Genomic DNA, 15,413 nt, shown 5'->3' on the forward strand with positions numbered 1-15,413 from the left:
ACGGTATTGGGAATAGCTCAGCAGATAGACTATATAAATGTTTTACATCTTAAACGTGTGTCTCCAAAAGAACACCAAAGCCTTCCCTCTCGGACATTATGGATTGTTCCTGTTATGTGACTTCAGCCACAGAGAAAAGTCTGCTCTCCTTACTCCAAGATCTCTGCCAGACCAAGAAATAAGCGCCTTGGCTGCCACGTAGAACCGTTTCCACTGAGAGTGGTTAATTGATAAAGGTTAGGTTAACTGTGGGCTCTGATAGAATTAACGTGTTTAAATACTTTTTAGATGAGAAAGAACTGACTTTTCCCAAGTGGCTAGCAGCCATGTATGACAGGCACAAGCTAATTGGCAACCCCAGTCCACCGACACCCCATCTCCTTCCTCACCGCCCGGGGGAGCAGTGCCGCCACAAGCTGTGGGCAGAATCCCCGTCAGGAGCCACGGCTGCGCAAGTCAGACGCCTGGCGCCCACACTTCCATTGTGCCGATTGTCTCTGTGTCTGCGGAGGTCAGGAACTGACGCTAAGTCTGCCCTTACAACGAGTGCGTAGCCCACTTATAGTCATGGATTCAAGATTAGTTCACATGTTGGGCACAGCAAAATCTCCTAGAATGGCTGACATCCATGTCAACTCTGCAGATGATAAGCCTAGCGAGTTTGAAATCTACTAGAAGAAAATTAAATATTTAGGTATTTAAATAGTGAGAAAAGTGTCTCCCTCCCCTTCCACAAATGTCTCCTTCTGCCATGCTTGGTTCATCAATCCGTAAAACCACCGGAAGTTTGCTTTGCAATATGCCACGATCCTCCGTGTTGTGGCCTTTGAGAGCCAGGTTCGGCCTGGTTTCCTTCTACCCCTCCGTGCCTGTGTAGTGCCTCGGAGTCCCGGAGGTGCCCACCCAGCTGCAGTATCGGGAGACACCTGGAGATAAAACCGATCTCTTCTCGTTGAACAGTCCCAGGATTTGGAAGGGAGGGTCTCATGGTGAGATGCATGTAGAAATTAGCAAGTCCGCTTAAACACGGTTAGAGCGTTGTATGGGAAAATCTGGCATCCAATAAACAGACAATTAATAAAATGCAAATATAATCAGTGTTAGTATAGCTCATATGAAAATACCAAGGAAATGTTTCATGAGAAAGCAACCTAGGTCAGCCCTCTTTCACAGAACAGGCATTTTGGGCCGGGCATTAAAAAGGATTTAATCAGACTTGCTTTACTATCCCAAGTGAGCTTCTGATTCATTTTCCCATTTTACTCTTTTTCTCTTACTTAATGCCACCTCTTGAACATGTACAACTGTTGAATTGTGCGCCATTTACAGAGAAGTGATGCGGTTTAAAGTGAAGAGTAGGGAGTGGGCAGCACACCCCTATACTGGAGGCGTCTCGGGCCCGCTAGCATCTCTCTTGAGACACCCAGTCTCACACTCGCCTGCAAGACCTGCATATAAGCGTCCCTCACCCACCAAATGTGACTGTCACCACAGCCAGTCCCGGCACAGCCTTCTCTCCTGTCGTGAGCACGGCCGTGACTAGCCCTTAGCCTTCTCAGGTGTGACTCACCGATCTCTATGTCCTTCCAGACTCCAAGCTCTCTGAGTGGTTTCCCTGGAGTCCAACCCCCCTCTTACCCCTGGATAATAAAAAGCAAACCTAAAAAGCCGCTAGAAAAGAGACACGTTACACACATATACATCCCCCAGTGAGGATAGCCTACTGCTGACTCAGCCTCCTATGGGGCCCAGACACACAGATGCTGGGCAAACCCTGAGTAGCGGGTCTCACTCTTCTTGTTAGGAAAGAAGGCACTGCCATCTTTGGGACCACTGTCACCTTTTAAGGCCATTGCTAAAACTGCAAGACAACAGCAAAAGTCACATTGAATATCTAGTTACACAGATTACAAAGAAAACAAATCATTCGTAACACTTCAGCTGCTTAAATTGTTCAGTCGGTGGCTTTCTCCTCACTCTTCTCTGAAGACCGAAGACACGGTGCCTGGTCGTGGCGGCCACCGGGGACGTGGCGGCACCGAAGGTGGCAGTGCCCTGCAGCAGGCCCTCCCAAATAACCAGCAGGGGCCTCGGAACAGCTTGATGGTGCCTTTCCCTCCGAATCCACAAAGAACTCATTCGCACTGGAGGATGTTTTTATAAATAAACCTTTTTTCCTTTAGCTTTGGGTCAATCTTCTAGATAAATGGTGAAACAAGTATTGTTGCATAAGAAATCACATTTTTTTTCATAGATTGTTGTCATGCCTTGGGTTGCAGGTAAAAATTAAATAGCAACAAAAATGCTTATTTTGGAGGTAGTCAAGGATGAATTGTACCTAATGGGATACTTCCTGAGTTTTGACTAAAAGCTATGTATTCATCACAGGAAGTCCTTATTTTGTAAATATATTTTAATGCTCTGTTGATGCTTAATGTTCAGTAAGAGCAATTGTTATAACGGGCACATCATTAACCTTTGTGAAATTAATGTGGCAACCACATTAATAGCCTCGGAACTTCATAGAATACAAGTACACTCAGTGCAGTCTTGGAGTCGTCTCCTCGTTTTTCCGGGAAACAAGCCAGATTCCCTCTGATTTTCCAGAGGGATTAGTTCTGAATACAAGACAGGACTGGGGTGTGTAGGGGGTGGGGCCTGGGGCACACTTGAGTGTGCATGCACATCTGAGGCATCTGTGCAAGAGCCTGTTTTCTCCCCTTACTCATATGACAATGCGTAGTTCTCTGACATTAGTTCTGGTTGAGGAAGCATAGAGTTGACGGCAGTTAGAGATCCAGTGAACAGTCGCATCCCCAGTGTAATTGCAGGGTTGGTGTGGAAGGTCACGCAACCTACAGACCCTACAGAGGTTCACTGAGCGGCTCAGAAGGGTAAAAAGAAATGCTTCCCATGCGTGGCCACTCGGCAGCGTGGAGAGCGGAAACAGCTCTGGCCTGGGGTCCCAGACGGAGCTGGAGCCTCTGCTCGCCCTTGTCTGGCACTGTGGCCTCCGCGAGTCACTTACTGCGCCGTAATTTTCTCGCCTTAGCCAGATTTGACTGCTTAAAAATCCACGCTGGGTGGCTTACACAATAGATACTTATTCCTCATAGTTCAAGAGGCTGGGACGTTTGAGATCCATTGTCTGGTGAGGATCCGCTTCCAGGTTTTTCGTTATATCCTCACAAGACAGACAGAGAGAGAGAGAGAGAGAGAGAGAGAAAGGGAGAGGGAGAGAGAGAGCCCTGGGGAGAGGGAGAGAGAGAGCGCCCTAGCTCTGGTCTCTTTAGGCCCTTGCAAGGGCACGGGCCTAATTGCCCCCCAAGGGCGCCACCACCGAACACCAGCACGTCAGGGAGCAGGACTTCACCACATACGTGTGGGAGGGCACACACACGCTCAGTCCCACGCATTCTGCGTCTGTCCAGGGGGTCTCACAGCAGCCTGCCTGCTTCATGCGGCTTCTCTAGGGAGGGCGTGACCTGTCTCAGCCCGTCTTCCATTCCATCAGTTTTTACTTCACGTAACTGGATGCTTTGTTATGAAGTCGTGAATGTTTAGGATTGCTATGGCTTCTTGATGACTTAATCCCTCCATCCTTCTGAAATTACCCTTCTTCATCACTGGGAATATTCTTTACTCAGAAGTCTACTCTGTCTAATATTAGTACAGCCACCTCAGCTTTTTAAATTAGTGTCAATAGGAGATTGCTCTCCTGTCCTTTTCTTTGTAACCTCCTTGCGTTTTTGTATTTGAGCATCATGTCTTGTAGCATATAGAGTATGGCTTTCATATCCAGCTTCACAATTGTTGCCTTTCATTAGGATTTTAAATCATTTATACCTAATATCATCATTGATATATTGGTGTAGGCTTAAATCCATAACCTTGCAACTCAGCCTTTTATATCCTACTTGCATTTTTTACAGTTTTTCTGCTTTCTTTGGATTAATTTTGTATTTTTAATCATTCATTTTATTCCTTTTGTTGACTCATTAGCTTTAATTCACTCTTCTGTCATTTATTTTTATAATTTCCAGTGGTTCCTTAATAGCATATAACTTTTATTTATCACATTCTACTTTGAAGTGATATGATACACTTCACATGTTTTCAAAATGTATCCAAGTTAAGCATGGATGAGTACCTCATTCCTTTATTTTGTTGAATAATACCCCATTGATTGGATACGACACATTTTGTTTGTCCCTTCATTGGTCGATGGATATTTGGGTTCTTTTTATCTGAAAAAAATTCTTGGATGTGAAACACTGTGAATTTTACCAGGTTGGGTACTGCAAATTTTCATTCTTATAAATATTTTTTAGTTTTGTTTTGGGATACAGTTACTTAGTGAATATTTAATTTTCATAAACCTTGCCTGTAATATTTGTTAGGCAATACCAGTGCAGTTTAGTCTAGTGCTCATGATTCCCTACGGCTGAACTAAGGCCCCGTGCACTCGACCCAGTGCCTGTGAACCTCCAGGGTGTGCAGTCTGGCTGGTGAGAGCTCTGAGGGAATGCCGGGTTCTGGAACCTCCAGTCCTTCCAGGCAGTTCGTCCCTGGCCTCAGATAGCTCCTCACACACACGCACAGGTCTGCTCAGCTGCGTGTGCGGGTGGGACCCTCCTCAGCTCGCCGGAGTCCTCTCTCTGGGCAGCTCCGCTCCCTCCAGCCACCATCCAGGGACCCAGCTCCCTCCCTGTTTCTCAGTCCTGTCTCCTCAACTCAGGGCCGCAGCCTGCTCCTCCTGGGCACCCTGCCCCGTGCCTGTGCCTCGGCCTGGAGACTGTCTCCCAGAAACGGGCAGTCCCTGCAGTCACAGGCCTTGCCGCCTTCGCTTCCATATTTCACAGATCGCTGCCCTCCGTGACCTGGTGCGCACCGCCTCTGAAGCTGGTGTTCTCTGGTTGTTTCCAGTAGGAGGGTCAGTCTGCTCCTTGCCGCTCCAGCTCGGCTGAAAACACACGTGTGGTCTGCTTTCACAGTTAGAAGGGCTCAGTTACTCCTCGGTGGCTGCCAAAGCCGCTCCACAGCGAAATATAGACTGTGGGGTGATAGGTGTATCTCTAGAGTGGACAGCGAACCCAGCCTTGTAGAAAAAGAATCAGTTGTGGGCTCTGTATCTGATGACACAGAACACGCGATAACCATTCTTTCAGGAAAGCCACTGGTGCCTCTTGCCTCCTTGAATGTGGGAACGTTTCTGTCTCCTCTCACAGGTGATCAGCGAGTTTGAAGCCTCTCCCGACTCGTTTTCCTACAGAATCCCCAACCTGAGCCGGAACCGGCAGTACAGCGTCTGGGTGGTGGCCGTGACCTCGGCGGGGAGAGGCAACAGCAGCGAAATCATCACGGTGGAGCCGTTAGCCAAAGGTGCGCCACCCTGGTCGGGGCCCCGTCTCCCCTTGTGTCTCGGCAGTTTTTTAAGTCTCTGCTCCACCAGAAATGAAGCTTGCCACGCCCCAAAACATCAAGTAAACCGGAATAGCACACGTGATCGCATTTCAGCCCTAGAAATAGTGCTGCTGCTAGGGGGCGCTGGGCTTTTGTGAAAATCGGGAAAGGGTCCCACTGGAGGTGGACGCAGCGCTAAGGGGGCGTGGCTTTACAGCTCGTCTTTGGGAAACGCAGGAAAAGGAGCCTCCACTCACCCCTGTGCACTGGTGAAAGGCACCGCCCAGCAGCTTCCCGAGTTAGCGCTCCCTCCCTCAACATCACGTGTCCCACTTCTTAAAGGGACATGTCTGTATTGTGGTCTATCGAATCTGGAACCTTACAGATCGGAGAAAACCATTTGCTCTTCTCCTATTGATCGAACGCTATAAACAAAGACCTTAAGTAGCCGTGGGCAGATGAGCCACCGAACAAGAAGTTCCTGTAAGTCAGTAGGATGGGTAGCTTCCCACTGAGGTGTCAGGCTGATTCTCAAAGACACGTACATGTGGATGCAGAATACTCTTGTTCTGCTTCTGGTCAGGCTGCCATCCGTGCTTAGGGTCCCCCTAAATTTACCACTCATCATCAGTGAATGTATTTACGTCGCAATTCCTGGCCAGCAGGCGAGGCCCCCTGACTTTGGAATATACCTTGTTGGCAATGTATTACCAATAAGGCATAGAGGTGCCTGAGAGAGAAAAATAAACATTCCAAGATTCCAATGTTATCGCTACGAGCTCTTGTGCTTGCAGCTGCGATAGCCACGGACGAGGCAGAATGAAACGAATGGGGGGGAGGGGCAGAGTGGCGTCGCATGTTGATGCAGCTAGAAAATAGTCATATCGTTGGAAAGAAAATCAATTAGTGCATCTTTTTTGTCGATTATATTCTTCGGTCACGATAGCCAGCCACCCCCCACGTTCAGAAAACAGTGCTCATCGGTGGGCGTAAGGACCGCTCTGGGGCACTGAAAACGAACTGCAGCACAGACACGGAGTGAGCACCAGCTTTGCCTCTTTGCTGCTGTTGGGCATCCAAGGCTGTGTCTCCAGACACAGCCGGAGGTGGCCTGCCTGGCGAGTGTGTTAGGGCGTGAGCTACTCAAAGGGGTCCCAGCTGATAACGGGCCACTTCCACAGGAGGACGACTTGTCTGGGAGGTCATTTAGTAAATGATTTGGGGTGTCTGCTGTATGTCAGGCACCATGCTAGGGATACAGGGGTGCCTGGCTGCGGAAGCAAACACCCCGAACGTTTTAGCAGCTCAACGTAATAACACAGTCAGTCCAACACAGACATTCCCGGACAGGTGGGTGCTCTGGGTGGCACGTTCCAGGTGGTGGCTCAGGGATCCAGGCCTCTTTTATCTTAGGGTTTGACGTCCTGGGGTCCTTCACTCCCCGGGAGCGAAGTGGGTAGGGGAGGGGGAGCACCAAGGCTGGAGCGAGGCCTTCCCGGGCCGGCTGTGGGAATGTGCCACATGTCACCCGGGTCCCACTGGGTGGAAGGAAGGCGCAGGCCCCACCTGCTTTCAACGCAGAGCTGGGGAGCGGGGCCAGGCAGACCCTCTGGAGGAACAAGGGACGAGGTTTGCTGAGCACAGGGGAGTCTCTCTTCTCAGGGCCCGGTGGGGCTCAGAGCCGGCGGGAAGACAGTCAGCAAACAAAGTGTCACAAAAATGTGTGTAAATGGCAAACTGCTTTGAGTCCTATGAGGAAGCACATGTGAGGACATCACTCAGACCATGGGAGGAGGCGGGTGGCCCGGGCCACATGAGGATGAGTAAATGCACGGCAAGGGGAGACGGTGCTGTCCCAGGGTTAGACGGCCTCCAGCCTAGACAGAGTCCAGCATGTTGCTGCAGGTCAGGGGTGCGGGACCCCAGGGACCCCTGGGAAGGGGCGAGGGTCTCAGGTGGGCCAGGGAGGAAGGCCGGGGCCTGGCCGTGCTGGGCTTTCAGGTCTGTGTCGGGGACTTCAGGTGAAATAGGAAGGCATTATGGAGTTTCAACCAGAGGAGGGACACAGTTGTGTGTGTGTGTGTGTGTGTGTGTGTGTAAAATAAACTTGATTGTTTAGAACATCTTTAATGAAACTGTACAGGAGGCATGGCCACGCACCTTGCGCCTGGTGTGCCAATCATTGCTGTCTTACCTCAGGCTGGTGAGCTGCACCGCCCAGGCGCTCCAGGCCCTGGCAAATGGAAAAGCTGCAAGGCCCAAGCTGGAGGGGCGGGGCTGCTCATAGGCCAAGGGACTAGAGCAGGTCGTATGTCGTTGTGGGCAGATCCAGGCGGAAGGGCTGCAGTGTCCGGGCTCCAGCGTCAGGTTCAAGGAGAGGACCAGTGCTGGTGTGGAGGGAGTGGCAGAGGGAACCCTGGACCCAGCCCTGGAGGAGGAACGCCTGGGAAGGAGCTGGGGGCCCCTGCCAAGGGGCCGAGAGCGGCACGGGAACAGAAGGCAGGTCCTGGCTGCAGGGGCCTGCAGTTCCCATCAGAGTCCCCCGAGGAGCTTGTTACAACAGACTCCCCGAGCCCGCCGGAGAGCCACGGAACCATAGCACCAGAGCAGGAATCTGCATTTCTAACAAGGGTTCTAGCTGATTCTTTCGCCCACTCCAGTTCACAAACCAGGTCAGGTGTGTCCTGCTGCTTAGTCTTGGGATTTCAAAGTGGGACCCTTCAAATTCCAACTGCCACACACAGGCAGGAGTTCTAGAGACTAGGGGTGTTGAGCTTGAACATGAAGTTCTAGCCAGTATCTCTCAAAATGCTGATAGGAAGCCATTCGTAAGGCCTGGAGTTCACTCTAGGGGGCCTAGCCAGCACACTGAAGAACTGAAATGGAGTAGAATGGAAGAGAGTCCCACAGATAGACTAGACTTGAACAATGCAGAAAATGTCAGAGTGCATCACACGCAGTAAACCTTACTTTGCGGAACTTTGTCTTCGCTCGCACACACACGTCCCCATTCGGGTCCAGCGTCTGCTTTTCCGTGTAAGCTGCTGCATGCTTCTCACCGTGGGCAGACGGCTGTTTCAAAGCTTGGAAGCCCCCAACTCTAGCTGGTTCTCCCTAACCATCCCTGTTTTGCTTGGAGAACATTCCTTATTCTGCTCTAAGGAGGACGAGCTTGAGCTTCCCCCTCCTCCAGGGAGTGTTGCTTCCGGCACGTGCTTGGACGTGGCCATCACTTTAGCTGCACACAGGGGGCCCGGCCTCTGAGCCCACCGGCATCTCCCCTGTCTCTCTGGTCTTGTCCACAGCACCCAGAACAACAAAAGCCGGAGCTGTTTCCTAGACATTTGTGACCAGCCTTGTACCCCAAAAATGAGCTGCCTCCAGAAGCCCCACCCTTCCTAGAACTCCAGGGCTGTCCAGGGGAGTCTGCTTCTTACGCCCATTGGCCAATCCAAAGTCCCAAACCCAAAATGGTGCAGGGGTCCCAACACCACTTCCAAACTTTGGGGTTCCAGAATCAGATCGGGGCCACATTCCACCTGCGGTCTCCATGTCTGTGCCCCTGGCCAGGCTGAGCCTCTGGAGGGGTGTCTCCAAAAGCTGTGTCCCAGTGCAGGGCAACATTAATGCACTGCATTAGCAGTGCAGACCAATAGCGTTGCCCCTAGCAGACCGTGGCTCCGTGCCTCTGTCAGCTTGGGTCTCACTCAAGAAGGTGGAGCAGGGACCTGTCCGTGCTGGGCCCCACCGGTCTGCAAGGAGGGCCCGCTGCCTGCCACAGGCCAGCTGGGTTTTCTCCCCTCCCCCTTCTGGGTCCCCCGGCTCCTTTGGAACAGGGCAAGTGCCAGAGGCTCCTTCGGAACAGGGCAAGTGCCAGAGGCTCCTTCGGAACAGGGCAAGTGCCAGAGGCTCCTTCGGAACAGGGCAAGTGCCAGAGGCCCTGGCGGACGCTCCCGTTCCTGCATCGGCATCGCTGTCCCAAGCAAACGGTTGTTCCTCCAGAGAGGCCACTCTGAGACGGTTCATTTTCCTTCACGTCTGTGCTGCAGATCAAGTTGACGTAATAACGTCAGAGAAGCACCACAAAATTGATAAACGGAAGTGGTTTCCATTTTACTTCTTCCTGCCTATTGGAACTTTATGTTTTGTACTGCCTGTTCTCTTTGATATTAGAAGTGTATTTTAATGTGCAGTTGGGGGAGTTGAGATAAATTGTTTAATAAAGTGTTTTGAAAAATAATTGGGCTCATCGAAATCACAGCTTGGAGCTGCGGGGCTGATGGAGCCCCAGATATTTAATTTGGGCTCTCGCGTTTAGTCAAGAGAAGGGAAAAATGCCACAGGAGGGGTTTTTGGCCGTTTGCATGTTCTTACACTGAAAATCCTTTATACAGTCCTGATGCGAGTGCATGGCATCACCAGGCGGGATGTTAATTAGCAGGCTACACTCCCCTTTCCGGCGGGGCACTGCTGTATTGGGCGCAGTCGTTTTGACCTCTGTGTGGACAAGCCTGAGAGTTCACTGAGCTGCTTCTCTGTCTATCTGGTGCTCCAGCTCCGGCCCGCATCCTGACCTTCAGTGGCACTGTCACTACTCCGTGGATGAAAGACATCGCCTTGCCTTGCAAAGCTGTTGGGGACCCTTCACCAGCGGTGAAATGGATGAAAGACAGGTAACCAGTAACCCAATGTATGCCCGGAGTGCACGACAGCCCCACGACAGCACATCAGAGACACTGCGTTGGGTCCAGTGGTCTAATTTTGGAATCATTTACTCTAGTGAAAGCCAGGACACCTACCAACTCTGCTCAGATGCAGAGGATGGAGGAGCGGAGAGACCTCGGCTTTAACATTAAAGGAGCGGATGTACTATGTAAATCCTTGATCATTCAGGGCCTTTAAATTCATAACAGAATGCTTGCAAGGAAAAGAGTCCAATCAACCCGACATTCTCTGTGGACGTTTTCTGTGCCTTCTCATGTAAATGTCTCCTGTGACGGGGGGAGGCGGCCAAGGGCACGTGAGACTTAGCACTCTTCTCTTCGCCTTCTGAGATAATGGATGGACAAGTCCTAATTCAAATGCTCTGAGAAGTCCCTGTAAGGAAGGGAATCCATTAGAACTCGGCTCCTGTAAAACCTGGTTTTCCACACTCAGTAGTCATTGTTAAAATAATAGCAGCAAAGACAGCAGGGCGAAGGCGGGTGAGATGTTTTGTGTCGGTGTGACTTTTTTAAGTGCTCCATCTCTATTCAGAGGAAGGATTTAGGGTACAAAGGGCTGACAGTTCACTAGCGAGCATGGAGATTTGATGTAGAAAGGATTCAGAAGAGCACCTATTTTCTGATAAAAGCACTTAAAAGACATCAACTATAGAAAGCATGGTACTTGGTCCGGGGACCATCCCTCTCCTCTCTGTTAAAGACAGTTCACCCAGAGGAAGCTCCCAAGGTCAGGCGGTACTCTCCCTGAGGTCGGGATGTCCCCGCGTGATTGGATAATTGCCACCGGGGCCTTGGCCTCAGTTGTGATGGTGATGGGACGCTCTTCGTACCAAGGGCAGCGCATCCCCCCTTGACATACCGCAGTCCATTTCAATGTCAAAGTCATCCACAATTATAACTGGAAGTGACTCTAGAAGAGATCCTAAAATTTAGTTGCCCACATATGGCTTGGTCAAAATGTCACTTCTCCCCGTGAAAAGAATCCCCAGAAAGAGGGCATCCCGGGCGCCTATGTGGCAGAGGAGGGGGAGGCCCACGGAGGCCACAACAGTCATGGACACACGCGGGGAGCAGCACGCAGGCCCTCGACGGGACCTCACTTCAACACAGCATTGTTCACAGAGAGCACATGTCAGCCGCCTGACTGGTCTCACGATGTAATCGCAGTTTATTTCTTAAGGATACAAGCTTCCAAATGCATTGCGCGCTTCGAAGAGAGTCTTCATGCTCTTCCCCAACCTCAGCTAATGTGGATTGTAATCTCTTTAATCTGTGCCTTCTTCTTCCTGTGAGGCAGTAACGGGACGCCCAGCCTGGTGACGATTGATGGGCGGAGGAGCGTCTTCGGCAACGGGAGCTTCGTCATCCGCACGGTGAAGGCGGAGGATTCCGGCTACTACAGCTGCATCGCCAATAACAACTGGGGATCCGATGAAATCGTTTTAAACTTGCAAGTACAAGGTACAAAACTGTTGGGACTTTTTGTAATCATATTTTTTGTACGCCTGCCTACAGGCAAAGGGTAAAGCCAAGCAAATGTAAAAATGAGCCTTTGCAAGAAGCTAATTGTTATCTTCATGTTGCAAAATATATATATATATATATTTTAATTGTGGAAAATATAGTTAAGCAAATCGAAGAGAAGAGAAAGCATTCATAGCCCCAGAGATAAAACCGGTTATATTTTTGCATACAGAGCGCTGGTCTCATTTTCCCTCACATCAGCATCGCTGTAAAAGTCCTTCTCAGTAGCTTCCATTGATCGAGTGGTTCACTCTGTAGGTGTGAACGTGTAACCCAGAAAACACACCAAAAAAGTCTGAGCTGAGGTCTTTTATGTCTGCCGATCAACTAAATTCTTACATGCAATAATTCAAAAGGACACTGGCTGCAACTCTATTATTGCTACAATACTTAATTATGCATTAATACAGCATATGAAATTTTTCTTGTTTAAATATTTATTGAATTTGTTGGGGCGACATTGGTCAATAAGATTATTCAGGTTTCGGGTGTGCAGTTCTGTCACGCATCACCTGTGTCCTGTGCTGTGTGGTCACCACCCCGAGTCAAGTCTCCTTCCGTCACCACGTATCCCCCCTGGATCTCTCCTCCCTCCCCCGCCCCCTTTCCCTCTGACCATCACCATGCTGTTGTCTCAACTGTGTCCACAAAAAGGGCACAACCAACTTAATACCGTGAATTAAAGTCCAAGGTAAAATCCCAAATGGCCACGGACCGGGTTCCTGTTTGGATGCACATGGGTGTGTTCTTAGGAGAGAAATCAAAGTGTATGCTTCTTTGGATTTAACTGTTGTCACAGCCATAATCACAGCAAGTAAAAATAAAGTCAGCCGTGTCCTTAGCAGAAGGTAAGGGGAGGAGAAGAACTATATTTTTAAAAAAGTAATGCAAAAGTGATCTGAAATTTCAAGTTGATTGAAGTCAGGAGAATTCCAAAACACTTCAGAAGACAGACACTATAACGTGACTCTAAAGAGATGGGTCCATTTTTTATGCTTTGGGGTTAATATACGAGGGTTCTTTCAGAGAAAAAGAGCAGGACATTTTATGGGGGACTTTCTCTAAATGTGGATAACCTGATTCTGAGTTTCTCTGGCATTCCTGTTCTCAGAGCTCATCCAAAATAATGTCAAGGTTCAGTGGTTAGAAGTATGTATTCTTCAAACCTCATTATGAACGTTGAAATTCCGGCGCTGACACTCAAGGGAGCACCTTTGAGTTTTGGAGCTCAGTGTGTGTGTGGGGGGAGTGTTGTGACTTGGGGGAGTAGCTACAAAAAGTGGAGACTTTTGCAATTCTTTTCCCCACAAACTCCTCTTCTCCTCCCTCATTCTCCTCCTCCCTCGTTCTGAGAACAGAACAGCTAAGTGGGTGCCACTTACCTTCCTCCCTTGAATCACGGTTGAAATTCAAGGCAACCCACTGCCTGTGTCCTTAGGAGGTTTAAAGCAGATCTTCATCGGTGATGAACAACTCCAAAATTCAAAACACCGGTGAGGAAATGAGTTAGATGCAAATCCAAGTAGACATGCGGTTGATTTTTCTTTAAATAATAGATTCACTCTGTTCTATCTCTTGCGCCCAGGATATCAACTAAATAGACATTTTGACAGGAGTGAATTGCATATTTTGGCATCCTGGAACACTTATTTAATAAGTGGCTGTTAAAAGTGATTGGGTAAATGACTGTTAAGGAAGACTAACGATGTGAAAAACTAATTCTTGTTTTTTAACAACTGTGTCCTATCTAGTGCCACCAGACCAGCCTCGGCTTACGGTGTCCAAAACCACGTCTTCTTCCATCACCCTCTCCTGGCTCCCCGGAGACAACGGGGGCAGCTCTATCCGAGGTAATCCGGGATAGGTGTCCGCGGTGATTGATTGTCATTATCCCACAGGCTAAGTGACACATCCTCACCCGCTAATTTTATGTTAGCTTATTCCTCAAAAAAAAAAAAATACATCCTATAATTAAGTCTTCCATCACCTAAACATCTATTTTTAAGGTATTTGTGCAAATGCATCATTCATCCAAAGAACCCCATTCACAAAATTATTATTAGTAGTATTGTGTCTCCAGTCTGAGGGGAGGAGAATACAAATGCAAAAACAGAAAGCAGGTACAGGTGTTGTAACCTCTCCCTCGAGATTCTAAACACCGTTGCTTCCCCACGGTGTCCCCATGGTATCATTCATTCATGTACTCAATCATTCATTCTAGTAGCCACGGCTACTCTTCTTATAAAGGATGAAAAGGTGGAGAACTTAGAGTTTAGATAGAAAACAATGTATTTACCCAGAGCCTTTGTAATGAGTACAGAGCAAAATAGAATAAAAGAATAAAGAAAGTGTATCCTGAAGCAGTGAGATAGCATGACAATTCCAGCCTAAGCGTAGGGGAAATGTCACTCTGAGCAAGCTGTGGACTCAGGAAAAAGAGTCACTCCAGACGAAGAGACTGAGCATGCACAGGAGGGAGGGGCTGAGGGGCCGGAAGAGGTCCGTGAGCGGGTGGCAGGGATAGAAGGCTTCGGTTTCCAAAGGCAGGGGATACTCTTTCTCTGAGAAAGGGGGAAGGGTGAGAAGTTAACTGGAAATACAGGGACATATCAGGGGGAAGCCACTGGGTGCTTGAGCCTCTCCTTCCAGCACCTTCCAGCTCCTTCCAGCTCCTTCCACCTCCAGCACACGAGAGCAAGTGACTACATCCCTCCCCAGTTCTGTACTCAGTGTCCACAGCCGGCCTGGGGATATTTGCACACCAGACAGATCAGACATACTCCTTTTCGAGAGCATTCTGACTCTTTTTTTTTTTTTCCTGAGAGCCAGTTGTTAAACGTTTATTGGCACGCCACTGGGCGAAGGGGAGGATCTCGTCTTTGTTAGGAAAGGAAGAGGTGAGATTGTTATTTAAAAATAGTTGGGTGATTAGGGGTGAGGATGCCTCTGTGGGTTTGAGGAGTGTGGGCAAGATTTGTAACAGCTGCCATGTGGATGCACAGGGAGTCATTAATAGATGAACAAAGTCATTGCCAAGTGGGAAGGAGGCCCCAGCTGCAGACGAACAGCACCAATTGTAGTGGTCACTGTCATCACAGTCTAATGACTGGCTCCAGGGATGCCAGCCAGCTGGGGAGGAAGGCGGGTCACAGGTAGCCAGAGCTGGTGACTGGCGGGATAAGAACTCCAGGAAGTCGGGAGTGAAACGGGGCTCCTTGATAAAATGGTCCAGCCGAGGCTCCAGGCTGATTAGAGAACCTTCTCGTGGAGAAAATGGAGTGCTGAGGGGAGAGGAGTTCCAGGGGCCCTCGTGCTCCAGGCTGAAATGAAATGAAGCTTCAGTTCTGCAGGTGTCAGAGCAGAGGAGAGGTAGTACAGGAAGAGGGTCAGAGCGCCAAGGACTTAGAGATGAAGCCAATCTTAGTCATGGAGAGTTTCCAAGGAAAGGCAACTAGGTGGTCATCCCCGAAACACAGTGGTGGCCAAAGCCCTTAGCATGGGGGTTCCCATCATTAAGGGTTAGAAAAGCTTCCCAGGAGTGGTTTAGACAGAGGAGATTAGGGCCACAGCACAATCCCCATGATGTGCAGGGCACCCAGGAGGCGGTCTGGACAGAGCTGGCGTGAAAGTGGGGATGGCAGGTGGGAGCAGGGAGCCCACAGGTCCATCGCGCACCTGTCAGGTATTCAAGGAGCTGTGAGGAGTGAAGGTCAGGGACACAGAGGAGAAAACAAGGCTCAGGAGGGAGGAGGGGCCCCCAGG

The 15,413-nt window shown here is 49.6% G+C and overlaps 1 protein-coding gene across 1 annotated transcript in view; it reads left to right on the top strand.

Annotated features, from left to right (window-relative positions):
- The window catches only part of DSCAM (DS cell adhesion molecule), a 542,830-nt gene that overhangs the window by 474,904 nt on the left and 52,513 nt on the right, over positions 1 to 15,413 (top strand). Inside the window, exons 22-25 of the mRNA XM_045852387.1 lie at positions 5,229 to 5,382; positions 9,959 to 10,076; positions 11,425 to 11,588; positions 13,403 to 13,501. Of these exons, the coding sequence (XP_045708343.1) occupies positions 5,229 to 5,382; positions 9,959 to 10,076; positions 11,425 to 11,588; positions 13,403 to 13,501 (535 nt within the window). The remainder of the gene's footprint in view (positions 1 to 5,228; positions 5,383 to 9,958; positions 10,077 to 11,424; positions 11,589 to 13,402; positions 13,502 to 15,413) is intronic.

This window comes from Phyllostomus hastatus, unplaced genomic scaffold, assembly GCF_019186645.2.
Source record: "Phyllostomus hastatus isolate PE091 unplaced genomic scaffold, TTU_PhHast_1.1 phas_contig_948, whole genome shotgun sequence".
NCBI classification, from domain to species: domain Eukaryota; kingdom Metazoa; phylum Chordata; class Mammalia; order Chiroptera; family Phyllostomidae; genus Phyllostomus; species Phyllostomus hastatus.